Genomic DNA, 18586 nt, shown 5'->3' with positions numbered 1-18586 from the left:
ATGAAAATAAACATAAAAAGGAGCTTTATCATAATAGATTGTGATGCTTTGTCACAACTACACTGCTGCTGCTGCTGCTGCTGCTTCAGTTCCTTCAGTGAAGTTTGGAGGGATTTCTTTTCTGCATTTCATCCGGATCTCTGTCCCACTGTTGCCAGATCTGATTTGATTTGATTTAAATATGTCAGAATATTTCTGTGTCCGATCTCTAGGAATCAGCTGTTAGTGTGTGTAACCCGTCTGAAGGGTGACAGACCTGCAGTGCTTTCTCTTCACATGATAATTATTCATATGATCCGGCGATGACGGTGTGATTGTGTAAGATACAGCCTATTTTCCCGCTCCTGTTCCAGTTGTGGATATGGCTGCCGCCGCGGGTGCTGTGTAACAGCCCTGCGCACCGGAGCCAACCATTATGAGAGAGGAAAGGAGAGGGAGAGAGAGAGAGAGAGAGGCGGCAGAGATGCAAGCAATAGGGGGAGGGGTGGAAAAAGGAGAGAGGAGGAGAGTGTGATTGTGTGTGTGTGAGAGTGTGTGTGTGGATGGATGGATAGTAGCCTACCACCGGGCTGAGCTGCCGCTGCTAGAGGAGCGCACACACACACACACACACACACACACTCTCTCTCTCTCTCTCTCTCTGGAGGAGAGTGTGTGAGCAGCCAGTCAGTCAGTGTGAGTGTGTGAGCCATGTTGGATGTGAATGAACGGGAGGAAAGATGCGCCGCTCCTAAGGCTCAGACCTCCAGCTCCACGGACCACAGCGGGTAGATGCCAACTCTCCGGGCCGACGGAGAGACGGGGGAGCCTGGGGGAAGGTGTCGGGCGGTGCCGGCGGTCCTGGAACTGGAACTGGCCACCTAGTCGGAACGAGGGAGAGAGAGAAGTGACGGGGAGAGGGCAAGGCGCGCTGAGAGAGAAAGAGAGAGAATAGGTGGAAGAGGGAGAAAGGAGGAGAGAGACAGAGAAAGGAAGAGACTAAATGGCTGCACCGCTCTCGGGCTTCACCCCGCTCCTGCTCTCGTCTCTGCTTCTCCACCTGCTTCTCCCCGGCCCTTTGTTCAGCCTCACCCCGGGGACGGGGAACACAGGAGGGGCTGCCGACCGATGGACCCCGGGTCTCTGCTACCGAGACGCCGGTAAAGTGAGCCAGAAGCAACAGCAGCAGCGGCGGCGGTGCGAGGGACCAGGGGAGTCGCCGAGTGGCAGCTGGTATCTACGCCCAGGCAGGTGGACCGTAGAGCGGATACAGACTGAGGGATGCTGTGGAGGGACGCGGGGAGGAGATCAACGGGATGGAGAGAGAGGGACACGGGAGGAGAGACTGAAAAGAGTCGGGACGGTTTGGAGGAGTGGAGACGATCCTCCGGCACCACCACCACCACCTCCTCCTCCTCCTCCTCCTCTCCACCCAGGTATTTGGAGCAGGTCGAGCTCGGATGGCGTCTGCTCAGGAGAGGGAGTGGAGAAAGGGAGGGTGAGGAGGAAGGGCGTTGTTTCACCTCCCGCTTCACCTGCTTTCACCTCGTCGCCGGTTCAGAACGGAAAGAAACGGCCAGTACAAAGGACTAGAGCGTGCGCGCATCGGTGTCCGGCGTCAAGGCCACACCTCACCAAACGTGGCGCCGCCGGAGCCTTTGTGCGCGCCTCTGGCCTGTGCAGGGCACCCGGAAGTGGAGGGAGGAGAGGGGGAGAGGTGTTGGATACACGGTGCTCCCTGACACCTGAGCATCTCTGCTGCTTCAGCCCCGACAAACGAGCCCCCTCCGCGGCCAACAGCCCCTCACCTGGCCCCGCGCCAACCGGTTGCTCTTGTTGCATCCACCCTCTCTCTGGATACAGTTCAGCACATGATGCGGCTCCAGACTCCACCTTCAGATCCAACCCCCCCCTCACAGAGAGTCCGGACTGTATCCAGAGGTCACACCTGGACCACACGTGTCTTTTCTCCTCTTGTGGTTCCTCCCAGACCCGCAGCACAGAGGAGGTCCAGCCTCCCCCAGCTCTCAGGAGCAGCGTGGCCTGTGACGGTGACGGGGGCTCAGCCAGCGTGGACAGGGGGGGCGGTAATTGTTCTCATTTGGGCAGGCACAATGCTATCGATCCCAGCAGCAGAGGGGAGGGGGGTGGTGAGAGCTGTTTGAACGGGTGCATGAGGGGAAAGGAGGAGGAGAGGGGGACGAGGAGTGGGGGAGGTGAGGAGGAGGGGGAGGAAGCGTACAGGTGTAACCCCGGTACCAGGGGGCACCTGGGTCGTTGTGGGCCCCCTCTCCATGATGGGAAAGCTGTGTGTAACCACGCCAGAATTATGGAAGGAGGGAGGGTGAGGGATGATGGGAGACGGGGGGAGGGTGGAGGGGGGGTGAACCAAGGCAACAAACACATTAATTTATCTAATTATCCGGATGATGATTTGGCTTTTCTGATTGTGACGCTCCCCCGTCAGACTGAGGAGGAGCTGCAGCCCCCGGCACAGAGCACACAGGCCCGGGGAGAGGGCAGGGAGGCTGCCGGTGGGGGCTTCGGTTGTTTGGACAGAATAGAAACGGGGGGTGGATATGTGGCCGGGTTTATGGTCCCCGGGGGAGGCGTAGCTCAGAGGAATCTCCCCATCCAATTTACCCCCAGCAACACGACCGAAACGCGCGGCCGATGTTTTCTATCCGGCAAAAGCGCAATTCCTAAAATCTCATCACACCCCTCTCCCCCTCCCCCCCACACACGGAACCAGACAGGAAGTAGAAAACTGTCCGAACCGTCTCGTGCTGAAGCAGGAGGAGCCACTTCAGAGCCGCCGCCTCCCGGTGACTCAGGACTTTCCCCCGGTAAATCTCCCGGTGTTGAGTCTCTCTCTCTGCCTGAGATCAACCTGACCACATGGCGGGAGTACTCCCCACCTTCTGCTCACCCCCCCTCTGAGGAGGAAGGTGTGATTTCAGCACCATGGACAGCTCCCACTGACTCTGAGCGCGCGCTTCTGTGGAGCCAGTTCAACAGCAACAACAACAACAACAACGAGGGGGGGGCAGGTGACGGTCACAGTCACGAGTCTGAGGTACAGAACAGGAAGAGGAATACTCCGTGGCGCGAACAGACAGAGGGGGGGCGAGCAGAGCGCGCGGACACCGTCTCCACCGACTGCTCCGTGCACGTGCAATTAAAACCCGGTGAGCAAGTGCCATCAGAGCCGGGAGGTGTCAGACTGTCAGAGAGGCGGCAGATGGGGGGCGAGGCAGAGAGAAAGGGAGAGGGCTTGGAGGGGTCCACTGCTGCTGCTGCTGCTGCTGCTGCTGCTGCTGGAGGAGGAAAATTACAGGTGGGGGAGGGCGAAGGAGAGGCGCTGCTGAGAGGAGGGACAGAACCAGAGGGAGAGGAGGAGGAGGAGAGGGAAGATGGAGTAACAAAGGCGAGTCAGGCAGAGGAGAGAGAGGCAGAGGGAGGGAAGGGTCAGGATGGGGGCAATAGCAGCACCAGCATCTCACAGCCAGAGAGAGAGAGAGGGAAGAAAGAGAGCCGGGCGGATGAAAGCCACGAGGGGGGAGAGGTGGAGGGAGAGGAGGATGTGGGGAGGCCCAGCTCAAGGGGAGAGAGGAGCCTGGAGCGAGTGATAATAGTAGCAGATGATGAAAGCTCGCAGGGGGAGAGGGAGAGGAGGCTCCTGATGCCCTGGCCTCGCTCTCGACGTGCCGCCAACAGACACCCCCATTTCTCCCAGTACAACTACCAGGTGCAGGTGGCAGAGAACCAGCCCCCCGGCACCTCCGTCATCGTCATGGCCGCCTCCGACCCGGACCCAGGCGACGCGGGCAGAGTGAGCTTCAGCATGGCTCCGCTGATGAACAGTCGCTCCTCCGACTACTTCCACATCCACCCAGACACCGGCCTCATCACCACCACCCAGATCCTGGACCGGGAGCACATGGACCTGCATTACTTCCGGGTCACGGCCACTGATAACGGCTCCCCCCGCCTCTCCGGCACCACGATGGTGGCCATCACTGTGTCGGACCGGAACGACCACTCTCCTATCTTTGAGCAGTCGGAGTACAGGGAGACCATCAGGGAGAACGTGGAGGAGGGGTATCCCATCCTACAGCTCAGGGCCACAGACTCAGACTCCCCCTCCAACGCCAACATCCGCTACCGGTTCATCGGTGACACGGCGGCGATTGCGCGATCGGCCTTTGAGATCGACCCGCGCTCTGGCCTCATTACGACCCGGGGGGCGGTGGACCGGGAAACCAACGAGCACTACACTCTGCAGGTGGAGGCCAGCGACCAGGGGAAGGATCCCGGTCCACGCTCCGCCACCGTCAAGGTCTTTATCACCGTGCTGGATGAAAACGACAACGTGCCTCAGTTCAGTGAGAAGCGCTACGTGGTGGCGGTGAAAGAGGACGTCCGGCCTCACTCTGAGATCCTGCGTGTGAGCGCCACAGACCGGGACAAGGACAGTAACGCAGCCGTTCACTACAACATCATCAGTGGTAACAGCCGCGGGCAGTTCTCCATCGACAGCGTCACAGGTGAGATCCAGGTGGTGGCTCCTCTGGACTACGAGGCCGAACGGGAGTACACGCTCCGGGTTCGTGCTCAGGACAATGGCCGCCCCCCCCTCTCCAACAACACTGGGATTGTCAGCGTTCAGGTGACGGACGTCAACGACAACCCACCCATCTTTGTCTCCACGCCGTTCCAGGCATCTGTGCTGGAGAGCGCCCCGATCGGTAGCTCCATCCTCCACATCCAGGCCATAGACACAGACTCAGGTGATAACGCCCGCCTGGAGTACAGGTTAACTGGCACCAGCTCCGACACGCCCTTCATCATCAACTCCGCCACAGGCTGGGTCACCGTCAGCTCCATCCTGGACCGGGAGTCTGTGGAGCACTACTTCTTTGGCGTGGAGGCGAGGGACTACGGCATGCCGCCTCTCTCCGCTACAGCCAGTGTCACTATCACGGTGATGGACGTCAATGACAACCGCCCCGAGTTCCTACAGAAGGAGTACTACTCTCGCCTCAATGAGGACGCTTCTGTGGGCACCAGCGTGGTGACTGTCACAGCGGTGGACCGTGACGTCAACAGCGCGGTGACCTATCAGATCACCGGAGGAAACACCAGAAATCGCTTCGCCATCAGCACAGCCGGAGGGGCGGGACTTCTCTCGCTTGCCCTCCCATTGGACTACAAACAGGAGCGGCGTTACGTCCTGACGGTCACTGCCTCGGACCGCACACTCCACGACACCTGTCAGGTGCACATCAACATCACAGACGCTAACACGCACCGGCCTGTTTTCCAGAGCGCCCACTACTCTGTCAGTGTGAACGAAGACCGGCCTCCCGGCAGCACCGTGGTCGTGATCAGCGCCACTGATGATGATGTCGGCGAAAACGCCCGAATCACCTACTTCCTGGAGGACAATATCCCACAGTTCCGCATTGACCCAGCGAGCGGGGCCATAACGCTGCAGGCGGAGCTGGACTACGAGGACCAGATGACCTACACTCTGGCCATCACCGCTAAAGACAACGGCATCCCACAGAAATCAGACACCACGTACGTCGAGGTGAACGTCAACGACGTCAACGACAACGCGCCTCAGTTCCTCAGCCCCAGGTATCAGGGGACAGTGAGTGAAGACGCCCCTCCCTTCACCAGCGTCCTCCAGATCTCAGCCACAGACCGCGACGCCCACGCCAACGGCCGAGTTCAGTACACCTTCCAGAACGGCGAGGACGGCGATGGAGATTTCACCATTGAACCTACGTCCGGCATCGTCCGGACTGTGCGGCGTTTGGACCGTGAGAGCGTGCCCTTCTATGAGCTCACCGCCTATGCCGTCGACCGTGGCGTGCCCCCTCAGCGGACCCCCGTCCACATCCAGGTGACAGTTCTGGACGTGAATGACAACGCCCCTGTGTTCCCCGCTGATGACTTTGAAGTTCTGGTGAAGGAGAACAGTGCGGTGGGCTCTGTGGTGGCCCAGATCACCGCCACCGACCCGGACGAAGGCGCCAACGCTCAGATCATGTACCAGATCGTGGAGGGAAACATCCCTGAGATCTTCCAGATGGACATCTTCTCCGGGGAGCTCACGTCGCTCATCGATCTGGACTACGAGGCCCGAAACGAGTACGTGATCGTGGTCCAGGCCACCTCCGCACCTCTGGTCAGCAGAGCCACGGTGCGGATCCGACTGGTGGACCAGAACGACAACCGGCCCACTCTGCAGGACTTCCAGATCATTTTCAACAACTTCGTGTCCAACCGCTCCAACAGTTTCCCCAGCGGGGTGATAGGGAGGGTCCCCGCCCACGACCCCGACGTGTCGGACCGGCTGTACTACACCATCGACCGCGGCAACGAGCTTCACCTGCTGCTCCTGAATCACACCAGCGGAGAGATCCGACTGAGCCGAAAACTGGATAACAACAGGCCTCTGGTGGCTCCCATGCTGATCTCCGTCACGGGTAAGAGACCATGGAGGGAGTGTGAGTGTGTGTGTGTGTGTGTTTCCCCTGTAGCTTCATTCACTGTAACAAATACTGTGAAGATAAGGACTCAGACTCCACAGGTCTGAGGTGATAAGGCTGGATGCTGTTGGGAGCTGTTGCTTCACTTTGTCTCTTTCTCTTGACTCGAGTGTGTGTGAACGGATCAGTTTGAGTTTCTGAAACTTGAGGCGCTCTGTGAAGCTGATCGTGTGTGTGAAAGAAAAGCTGATTGAATGAGCGAGAGAGAAAATGAGATCTGTTAGACGTCAACCTCTCGTACCTGAGCCCCTGAAGGAAAAGGCTCATGGGAGAAACTGTGTTTGTGGCAGAACCACAGAGGGTGACGGAGTGAGACTCAGCTGAGAGATAAACAATTGACAGATTGATGCGAGTCGGTTTAGCAGCGTCTCGGAGAGAGAAAGGTGTAACGCTCAGCGTGAGGAGACGTGACGTACGTCTCACAGGAGAGCAAAAACCTGAAGCTGCTTGTTTCAGTGACACGGTGATATCATTATTATTAATAAGTTTTCCATATTAAATGATTCAGTCTGGTTTATGAGACGTGCTGTTGGAGGCAGCGACAGTTTCCGATCAATATTGTAGCACCGCCCACACTCTGTGATTGATAGGTGATCTGGGCTAAGAGCGGTCCAGGTTGCCATGGCGATTTTGTGTAAAAAAAAAAAAAAAAAATTAAAGAAAATCTCTTTCGCAGGGAAACAAGGAAACACTGACTGCTGTCAGCGGCTGCTTCCTGTTTAATGTGTGTGGTGTTTCCTCATGAAACTGCTTCATCTCACTGTGAATCTGTTGGTTATTAATGTGGATGGAAACACAGGAAATTATCAATTTACATTTATATTTTATATGTTTAATAGTCAAGTGCCCATTTCACAGGGTCAGCCATCTTTATTACTGTAACTGGAAAGTTTTAATATCATAATTACATTATGAGAAATTCAATAATTAATGTAAAGTATTTATTGACTTTATGATAAATGCATTTTATTTTATTTTAATTTGTTTCTCCACACGAATATAATTATTCATCCATATTTTTCCATCCTGTGAATACATTCATTTAGAATCTGGACTTTTTGAATTAAAGTCAATTTCATTTAGATTTTTTTAGGTGTATTTTGTTGTTTATTTGTTTGTATTTACAGACTTTAAGATAAAAGCTTCCTAAAAGCTTTACAGAGCTTCACCGACAGTGATCACATGATCAAAGCCTCAGAGGCCGAGCGAGGGAAAACGAGAGCAGCATTGTTGCTTTGAAAGTCTGGGTAGTGGTTACTGATGGGTTGTTGTTTGTTGTGTTGTTTGTTGTGTTGTTTGTTGTGTTTGTATTGTCAGGAAGCTTTAATGGCTCGGGACTGTGTGTGACCTGCTTCCCTATTTACACTGTTTTTATACCAGCAGCTTCAAAACATATTCATTTAGTTGAGGGTGAGTGAGTGAGTGAGTGAGTGAGTGAGTGAGTGAGTATAAATGCTGTGTCTCTGTGTCTTTGTCTCCATCTGTCTCTTCTTCTTCTCTCAGCTCAGACGTAGATTCATTTCCAATTTTCTTGCTATTTCTCTCTATGAAAGTATTTACCCCCCCACCCCCCCCCCCCCCCGGCTCCAGATGTGACAGTATGAGATATAATGAAACAACAGTGAGCTGGAGTCGGCCTCGGAGCAAAGCTGTCACTTTCATTGTGAGCTGTGTGTTATCTTTGACTACCCGTCCCTCCTCTAACCGTCACTGTCTTTCTCTCCTTTATTCCTCCTGTCTTTGGATGGATGGATGAATTCTTCTCTTTCATTCCTTACATTTCTCTCTCTTCTTTTTCATCATTTTTCCATCATGTTTCTATTTTCTCCTCCTTTTCCGTCTTTCTTTTCTTCTTCTCTTCTCCTCATGTCCTTGTATCCAGTCACCTGCTCTCTCTCTCCTTTTTCTTTTCCTTTCTTGCACTCAGTGATCCCTCCTTCCCTCCTTCCCTCCTTCCCTCATTCCCTCCTTCCCTCATTCCCTCCTTCCCTCCTTCCCTCCTTCCCTCATTCCCTCCTTCCCTCATTCCCTCCTTCCCTCCTTCCCTCCTTCCACTCTTCCCTGTAATCCTCTCATAACTCTCACAGGCTGTTTCTCTTCACTTCTGCTCCTCCTTCCTCTTTTCCTCTCTTATTTCCTCTGTGTGTGTGTGTGTGTGTGTGTGTGTGTGTGTTGCAGGCATGTGTTTGTATTTACAGTGTGTGTGTGTTTGAATAATGTTTTCTTGTAGCAGAAAGATTTGTGCGTTTGTGCGTGACGTGTGTTTGCACACAGTTCTGTGTGTGTGTATATATGTTTGTGTGTGTGTGTGTATATGTGTGTGTGTGTGTGTGTATATGTGTGTGTGTGTGTGTGTATATGTGTGTGTGTGTGTGTGTGTGTGTGTGTATATATGTTTGTGTGTGTGTGTGTGTATATGTGTGTGTGTGTATATATGTGTGTGTGTGTCTGTGTGTGTGTGTGTCTGTGTGTCTGTGTGTGTGTGTGTCTGTGTGTGTGTGTGTCTGTGTGTGTGTGTGTGTGTGTGTGTGTACTCTCAGGTGGTTCAAAGCATTTCACTTGAGACTGTATTCCTGTCTATGCAATGAATAATATCTGTGCACACCAGAGCTGGGACTCCTGTCTCTCTCTCTCTTTTACTTCCTCACTATTTCACGCTTCCTTCCTTCACTTCCTCTCTCTGTCTCCTGTTTCCTCTCCTCTCTCCTCTCTCCTCTCTCCTACGCTCTGTTATTTCTGTCTGTGACACTTAGTTCCAGATTATTGATTCTCAGGATAATTCACATATTTATGGAGCATAGAGATTAAACACAGCATCCACACACACACACACACACACACATATGAAACTGGCTTTTGGGCCAGCTGGGTGAGAGAAAAAGTAATTTCAGCTTGGCACCCCGAGCAGCGTCAGCTCAAGGTGCCCTTCAGCAAATCTGCCCCCGACTGCTGGAGAGTCCAGACTGGGGCTGAACTGGTGAACTCCCAGTTGTGACTGTGGAGCAGAAACATGAGGCGAACTGGACGTCACTCAGTAAATGAAGGTTGAAACAAAGACTCTGGTGTTTTTCACAGACGGCGCTCCGACGCGTCACAGAGGGAAAACAGTCAAACAATGACGTGAATGAAGCTGAATGAATGTGGCTGCTTCCGGTCCTGGTTCAGGTCCTGGTCCAGGTTCAGGTCCTGGTTCAGGTCCTGGTCCTGGTCCTGGTCCTGGTTCAGGTCCTGGTCCTGGTCCTGGTCCTGGTTCAGGTCCTGGTCCTGGTCCTGGTTCTGGTCCTGGTCCTGGTTCAGGTCCTGGTCCAGGTTCAGGTCCTGGTCCTGGTTGTGGTCCTGGTTCAGGTCCTGGTCCTGGTCCTGGTTCTGGTCCTGGTCCTGGTCCTGGTTCTGGTCCTGGTCCTGGTTCAGGTCCTGGTCCTGGTTCTGGTCCTGGTTCTGGTCCTGGTCCTGGTCCAGGTTCAGTCTGCCTCACTGTCTCTGTCGGGACTCACTGGGACACTTGAATATAACAGTCAACATTAATGTCAGTAATAACGGCTTCTCCTCCTGTGACGAGTCACGGCTGTGAAAACAGAGCAGCTGATTGGTCGATTCCACTTCACTTTCCTTTTACAAAAACAAACATAAACATAGAAATGTAAGGACATAAGAAACATGAAAGTGAAGGTATCTGTGATGTCGCCCACACACCGGCTGGAGAGGTTCATCACTGACTGCAGTTTCCTGTTTGGTTTTAAATAAATGAAAATATAAAAGAATTTCTAATATAGTTAAATAATGGAGTCACGTCTGAAACGCTCACAAGAGCCAATGTTTGTCCTCGTGAGTGACGCCTCTCGTTAACCAGGGGTTAATACAAAAATACAGCAATATGACATCATCACTCATGACTGTGACGTCTTCAATACATTTAAATATCTTAATGATCAGATCTGACGGAGAAATTTAATGAACTCAAACGAAGACGCTGATAAAGACGAGAAGCAAAACACACTGAAGATGTTGGAGAATATATGAGAGCTGCAGACTGTGTGTGTGTGTGTGTGTGTGTGTGTGTGTGTGTGTGTGTGTGTGTGTGTGTGTGTGTGTGTGTGTGTCTGAGAGTGTGTGAGTGTGAGAGAGAGAGTGTGTGTGTGCACAATGTCTGGCACATCTCCCTGCCCGGCCAAGCCCTACTTCTTCTTCTCCTCCGGCTAACAACCTCCCAGGAGGAGCCTCCACACTCCCTCTGTCCTCCTCCTCCTCCTGTGCTCCTNTGTGTGTGTGTGTGGGTGTGTGTGTGTGTGTGTGTGTGTGTGTGTGTGTGTGTGTGTGTGTGTGACAGGTCAGTGCACCATGAGCTGACTTCCATATAGAACATATAGGTCATTGCACTGATGGTAGAACAGTAGCAGTGAATGTGTTGGTTAGTGCGCTGCTGCTTCCTTCAACTAAAGCATTTACATGTGGGTCAGCTGAGAAAGGCCCCCCCCCCCAGGATTATTCTCATTATCATCTCTCAGTTCATATTAATGTGTTTTTACTCATTATTACCAGTTGTATTCCTGTTGATGTCACAGTGAGAAGCCACAGGAGTGTAAAGCGTTCACTTCATTACATATATAATAATTACCTCGTTAATTCAGGAAAACAGGATTTTCTTTATTTTTTTAAGAAAGCTTTTCTCAGAATTTTGTTCATCCTGTTTTTCTGAATTAATGAGATTCTTATAGATTCTTTAGTTTCAGGTGAATGCATTGATCTTCCATGAGAAACCATCATGTCTCTTTTCCTACGTCGAGCTTCTCTCCTCGTCCTTATATAAACTGTGTACAGTCTGTAGTGGTGAGGAAGCCGAGAGTTTAAAGCAGGGGAGCGAACAGTGACTGTAAATGTCATGAACCAGAACCCCCCCCCCCAGGGCCCACACAAAGTGGTTTTATATAAAAGGTCTTTCAGAAGCTGTGTGTGTGTGTGTGTGTGTGTGTGTGTGAGTGAGTGTGTGTGTGTGTGTGTGAGTGTGTGAGTGTGTGTGTGAGCGTGTGTGTGTGAGTGACTGTGTGTGTGTGTGTGTGAGCGTGTGTGTGTGAGTGAGTGAGTGTGTGAGTGTGTGTGTGTGTGTGTGTGTTTACAGCTCAGTGTTTGATACTCTGCAGGTTTTATATTGTTTACTGTGAAAGTTAATATCTAACATGTGCAGCTCAGCACAGATGAACATTAGTTCATATATTTTATCTCCATACTGTTTCTACAGCCTCCTGTACATTAACTATATACCAGCAGCTACTGATGCTAACATCAACACTTCCTGCTGCAATTAATGAGAAAATCTGACGGCTCCATTAAAGTAAACGACCACTCTATTTATTTTTCTGTCATTAAACATTGACTCCCACTCTGTCCATCTAACGCTGGCGCCTGGAGTCATGGAGGGAGACTTCTGGAACAGACCGGACGACGTTTAACTTCTTCCTCCTACGATACAAACACACCAACTGACGAGATGTTGAAGAGTCGGGTTAACGCCACCTGAACTCGCACCGACAGGAAACACTTTGAATCTGATTCTGTCCAAAACTTACAAACAAGATGCTGAAGATCCAAAGTGAGGAGAATCGGGAGGAGTCAAGCAGACGAGCTGACTCAGCCAACAGGAGCACAGAGACTAAATACACAGCAGGTGAAACACGGGGGGGCGGGGCAGACGACGGCTGAAAGTCTTTGTTCTGCTGAAGCTTCAGACTGAGAGAAAAGACCTTTAGTTTCTGAGCAGCTTCATGATCAGAGTGAGGAGAGGAGCTTCACTGCTTCCTCTCTCCTTTAGGAAACACTGGAGCTTCCTTTACCAAAGGAAAGGAGACATGCCGTCCCACAATGCCTTGCTGCAGCAACATTTAAAACCACAGCAGAGCCACATACATGTAGAAACATCAGAGCAGCTGTTTCTGTCTGATGGACTGAAGCTCAGATCCATAAATATAGATTCATTCTCTTTAAATCAGTCAGGAGTCGCCATGAAGAACGAGCTGATGAATCTATAGTTACATCATCATCATCATCGTCATCATCATCACAACTTGATACTATAGTCTATACATTCATGTTGTTTAACTGAATTGTGAAAAGAAACGTCTACTTTACAGCTGCTGAGGAAAGGAGGTTATTACAAGCACTAGAGAGGGAAACGAGACAAAGACAGGAAGGAAAATAACACAAGAGCAATAATAGTTAGTCATTTCAAAATAAAACAGGAAGTTAAGGAAAAGTCCAAACATTAAGAGTCAAAAAGTGTCCACAGAAAAGGTCAGAGCATCACAGTGACTCAGCTCTTCCTACAGAAAAACACATGTACACTTTACCCGCACAGGAAACTTCATCAGTCCATTAGAATCCATTAGACTCCACTTCCTGTCCTGTCAGGAGCTGAATGAGACGTAGCGGAGAGGTGGAGGTCTGGGCCTCGAACCCTAACCCTAACCCTAACCCTAACCTCAGCAGTTTTACATCTTGTTTTTAAACTCAGGTTCAGGTGGCTGTGATCTGACGGCAGATACTGGGAACAAGGAGCGTCATGGCAACAACCCCCTCCCTGAATGGTTTATGAACATGTGGTCTGTATTTACATTAAAATAAAAACTACACAGAAACAGATCAAAGATTAAAAGAAAGTAAAATTTAGGAAGTTGTTCGTTCAGAGAAAAGAGAAAATGAAAAGGTTGTTATTCAGTAGATCTACCTGTGCTGCAGTCTCACCTTTGGTCCTTGTTTTCACATGTAAAACCAGCTACAGCAGTAAGATGCTTCCTGTCCCATGATGCCTCAGGTTTAACAACCTAACGATGTAAGGCCCGTGATGTTAACGAGCCAGCAGGTTTTCATTAGAGATCCCAGTGGCTGCTGGAGGGTTATAGTTTACTGCGTATTACTGACACACGGAGGTGGAAAAGCTCCTGATCTGTGTGTGTTGGAGGCATGAAATCCACACAGTAGGAAACGTGTTGCCGTGGACGACATGAAGTGATGCGAGCTGCAGATCAGACGACAGAGGACAGTGACTCATGTGGATTATTATATTTTCACTCATGCTTCAGGCGTCTGACTCTGATGACCTGTTGTCTGCTCACTGATCCGCCTCCTGTGTGTCCGTCTGATAGACCCCTCCCCTCTCAACCAATCAGATGCCTAAATCAGTCGTCTTGGAAACGCAGCCTCTGAGATCGCACATCAGAATTATCTAATGAGTTCAGGCAGAGATTGTTGGGGACGTGTCCCTGCGCCCTGGGTGAGATTATAACCAGCTCCAGTATCTGTTTAAATCTGTGGATCAGAACATGAATGTGATATTATTCAGGGGTTTGAGCTCAGTGAAGGTCGGAGGTTTTAGGTGGAGCTGTCTGACACTAACACCGAGCTGAGAGCTTGATACGAGACGCAGCTTGTGTTAAAGGGACAGTGTCCTCGCAGCTGAAGTCAGTGGATTCTGTTATTTCATGCATATGGATGAAAGAATGAAGGAGAGTCGGAGAGTGACAGTTAAACGTCCTGATAAAGTGTCTGTCTTTGAGCTTCCTGTTCTTTACTGGAAATGCCACGTTGCTCTGCAGCTGCTCCGTACAAACACAGCTCCCTTCACACGTCTGTCTCCACGATAACAACGTGGTCTGACTGACAGGGTGGCTGCTGGGAGATATAGAGCTGAGAGAAGGCAGTGTGATGCACAGGGGAAAGTTCAGGTCTCCATGAGTGAATATTTTGACGGGATGTTTCAGGGAATCGAGAGCAGAACAAACTGTTCCTGCTGAGAGATGCAGTTGGTCTGAGAAACCTGTGGATCAGTCGTCACCTGCGTCTCTCAGCAGGCTGATATGAACAATGTGAACATGATAAAACACAGAAGTCAAGGTTTTAAAACCTTAATATCATCAAACAATCACCGAATATCTGACTGTCCTGAAGCCAGGTTGAGTTCCACTTCCTGTTTGAGGCAGTGAACTGTAGATTCTTCTTCTGTGATGATGAAGTGTCTGAGGTTCGTTCCTCGTCCAGGTTCTTCCTCAGTTTTTCTTCTTTGTTAAAGCAGATGCTGCATTTTTTTAAAAATCCCAAACTTATTTATGACTCACCAGCTCAAAGTTCTGCACCTGGTTCTTCTGCAGCAGAGTCATAGAACTGATCACATCACTTAGTTGTATTATGCAGGAATATATATGAAAACATATTCATCCTGCAAAATGGATCACAGGGAAAATATCCAAATCTTTGCTGCAGAGAGTTTCAGTTCAGAATACCTTCACAACTTACTGGACCATTATATTACATTATATTATATTATATCATAATGTTTGTGATCAACCTCCAGCAGCTCACAGGATGTTTTGTGCTTTGAATGTTGGCTGATATTTATACGTTACATTAACATGACTGAAGTTTTCAAAAAGACGGAGACTGCAGCACATGAGCAGAGAAACTCCACAACACAGAGTAACGACACAAGGACTAAAGTCTTTTATCTTATAAAAGTCTGAGGATGATTCATCAAAAGTTTATTTCAGTGTGTCAGTAACAGCTGTTTTTAAAACAACAGAGACACAAACACATTAGAAAGTGAAGTGTCTGACACACTGAGACGTACAGTCAGAGGTAATTACCCAGAGAGCACTTCTCCTGACCTCAGGACATCAAAGAGCCACATGCTGAAAGATTCATGGAAATATAAGTGTTCATAAATCAGATTTTTGTGTGTTTGTGTTTGTTTGTTGTTCTGAGGCTGATGACGGGGGTTCAGTCACCAGGGAGACTGGAACCTGTTTAGCATCGAGTCGTCAGTAAATCTTTCGCACATTAGCTTCATGGCAGTAACATGAGGAGCAGGACGCTGACTCGTCTCTGCTGCTCTGAGACTGTGGGACAGAGGACGAGGTTTGACTCAGGTCGTTGTGACAGTAACCAGGTGTTTGTTTGACATGTGACACGTCAGCGTCTCGTCAACGCGTTGTCCACGTGGCTGAGAGATGCAGCCATCTTTGAGCTGGTGTTTCCTTTGTTCTGGTCACGTGTTCCATGGATCGTACAGGAAAACATCACATGACTGTTGAGAGTGTGAGCTCAGGTGATTGTTGTTTATAAGTTATAGATATTTCACAATCAGTCTGGACTTGCATGATAGAGTGTGATGGAGCGTGAACTCTGGGTTCTGGTCTTTGTGGACCAGGTCTGACCTCGGGTTCCTTCAGATCCGGTTTCTTCTCTCTCCTGTGCGTCTGTTTTGAATTGTGTCCTGAGATTTCTACTGTGACACCAGCTTCTCTGCGGTGATCCATGATCCATGATTCATCTTATCTGGTCTCATCGGACGGAGGGGCGGCCTGACGGCGGCCATCTTTATATTTATTTATGAAGTTGGAACAGGTGTCTGTAACTAAAGGATGGACGACCTGATGTTACATCATCATTTACTCTTGTGTTGTCCTGGTTGTTGTTTGATTTAAAAGATAAATATATATAATGTGTATATGTATATTTATAAAGTATATTATACTGTATTATAATATATTATAATATACATATAACTTGTAACAGTGGAGTGTAGATCTAGAGGATGTAGCAGCTAACTGAACCTGACTCATTCTGATCAGGGTTTCCTCTCTCATAACTTCATAACTGTCAACATTAATAATTGTATTTCAGATGTTGTTCTGTGTGTGTGTGTGTGTGTGTGTGTGTGTGTGTGTGTGTGTGTGTGTGTGTGTGTGTGTGTGTGTGTGTGAGTGTGTGTGTGTGTGTGTGTGTGTGTGTGTGTGTGTGTGTGTGTGTGTGTGTGTGTGTGTGTGTGTGTGGGTGTGTGCGTGTGTATGTGAGAGTGTTGTACTCACTCTGTGTGAGCAGCTGGGAGATGGNTGTAACAGTGGAGTGTAGATCTAGAGGATGTAGCAGCTAACTGAACCTGACTCATTCTGATCAGGGTTTCCTCTCTCATAACTTCATAACTGTCAACATTAATAATTGTATTTCAGATGTTGTTCTGTGTGTGTGTGTGTGTGTGTGTGTGTGTGTGTGTGTGTGTGTTTGTGTGTGTGTGTGAGTGTGTGTGTGTGTGTGTGTGTGTGTGTGTGTGTGTGTGTGTGTGTGTGTGTGAGTGTGTGTGTGTGTGTGTGTGTGTGTGTGTGTGTGTGTTCACAGGAAGCCTTTGTACTGAGCAGATATTACTGCTGCACTGTTACACTGAACCACCGGAGCAATTGTTTGGAGACTGTAGATGTGGGATGTTTAGAGGGAACAGGAGGTCGTCGGCTTCACACAAACTTAGAGAAACTCTCGTCTGCAGCAACAGTCGCATCACAGGGTTGACTCTCTGTCTCTGTTCGTGTCCACAGCTGCACAGGTTGTGTGTGAGTCTCTGCAGACAGGACAGAGACGGCAAACAGCTGCTGACTGATGTCACGTCTGCATGTCAGAGGTCACACTGTGGATTTGTTTACAGCACAATAGACACGAGAGTGTGTGTCACTGTGATACGGACGGAAAGTGAGTCTTTACATACCAGAGGCTTTCTGTGGGAGTCAAGTGTATCTGCTTTAATGTAAAGGATTAGAGCCTCTGCTGTAAAAGGAGGGTTTAAACAGTTATGTGTGTGTGTGTGTGTGTGTGTGTGTGTGTGTGTGTGTGTGTGTGTGTGTTTTTCTGCTCTGTTCTACTTTAACGAGTGTCCAGACCTCAGGGGTAGAACGGCTTTAAAAGACAAACAGAGCGGAGAAATCAGCTGTAAGCCTGTTTGTGTGTGCGTGCGTGTGTGTGTGTGTGTGCAGGCTTGTGTGTGTGCGTGTGTGCGTGTGTGCGTGTGTGTGCTTGTGCGTGTGTGTGTGTGCGTGTGTGTGTGTGTGTGCGTGCAGGCTTGTGTGTGTGTGTGTGTGCGTGCGTGCAGGCTTGTTGTGTGGTGTGATGTGTGCGGGTGCGTGCGTGCAAGGCTGTGTGTGTGTGTGTGTGTGTGTCTGTGTGTGTGTGTGTGTGTGTGTGTGTGTGTGTGTGTGTGTGTGTGTGTGTGTGCGTGATGTGTGTGTGTGTGTGCGTGTGTGTGTGTTGTAATGATGCGTATGCAGTGTTGTTATTATGATGTTTAATATGCGGCCTCCCTCCTCGTCGTCCCTTCACTCGTTGACAGGTCAGTGTGTTGGGAGTGTGAGTCTGTTCTTACCTTCCTCTCTCTCTGGGAGCTGCTGTCATTATTTTTAGGGACGCTCCTTCTGGCTGCGTTCACAACTTCAAACGTTGTGTGTGTTTTAACCGTGTGTTCGGCGGTCACTGTGCTGATTTGTTCTCTGACCTGAGGCCGACCTTTGCAGCTGAAAACATTTGAAAATCCGACGTGCTCCTCGTGTCTGATCGGGGCTGATGGAGGACGGCGGACGCCGAGGGGAGGCGGGAGGAGGCCAGACAAAGGGATGTGACAACACGGTGTGAAATGGGATTTAAACCCATGTGATTGTGCACAGACTGTGAACTAACGGGCTGAAGGCACCATGACACAGTGTGGTGTGTTTCAGACCGGCGGCTCTCGGCTTTTGTTCTGTGTAAATCCAATTTGAGTGTTTTTGGTCTCTGCATGCTGGATGTAACGCGTCTCATTTAATCCCCACTCCTCTCAGCAGCAGGACTGAATACTCAATGAGACTCCTCACCTCGGACGAGTCAGTGAAACACAGACCCAGGGAGGGACTTGAACCTCTGAGCGAGGGACAAAGAGCCAGAGGACGCGCTCCGTGATCCAGTTTCAGATCACATTAATCTCAATGCTGAAACATCGACATCAGCACAGACAGAACACAGATCAGAAGGAGTTCTCAGAGCTGCACCTCGTGAATCATTGACTATGTTCTGCATTCAACAGCTTTTACAGCTGATCTCAGACCAGCTGCAGATACTCCTCCCCTCAGACACACCTGAGTTTACTGGCTTTGTTACGCTCGCTCCTGGACGCCTGTGGGATCAGGATTATGTTACTGGATCCTGTGGACATATAGGACATGTAGGACATATAGGACATGTAGGACATATAGGACATGTAGGAC

The 18586-nt window shown here is 50.0% G+C and overlaps 1 protein-coding gene across 1 annotated transcript in view; it reads left to right on the top strand.

Annotated features, from left to right (window-relative positions):
* Positions 1 to 982: 982 nt before the first annotated feature.
* The window catches only part of celsr3 (cadherin EGF LAG seven-pass G-type receptor 3), a 122457-nt gene continuing 104853 nt past the window's right edge, over positions 983 to 18586 (top strand). The window contains 3 exon segments of the mRNA XM_022757560.1: positions 983 to 2323; positions 2447 to 3167; positions 3303 to 6476. Of these exon segments, the coding sequence (XP_022613281.1) occupies positions 983 to 2323; positions 2447 to 3167; positions 3303 to 6476 (5236 nt within the window).

Source organism: Seriola dumerili, unplaced genomic scaffold (genome assembly GCF_002260705.1).
Source record: "Seriola dumerili isolate Sdu_G_001 unplaced genomic scaffold, Sdu_1.0 BDQW01000283.1, whole genome shotgun sequence".
NCBI classification, from domain to species: domain Eukaryota; kingdom Metazoa; phylum Chordata; class Actinopteri; order Carangiformes; family Carangidae; genus Seriola; species Seriola dumerili.
The sequence above is the reverse complement of the archived record's forward strand: the minus strand, read 5'-3'. Positions and strand labels throughout refer to the sequence as shown.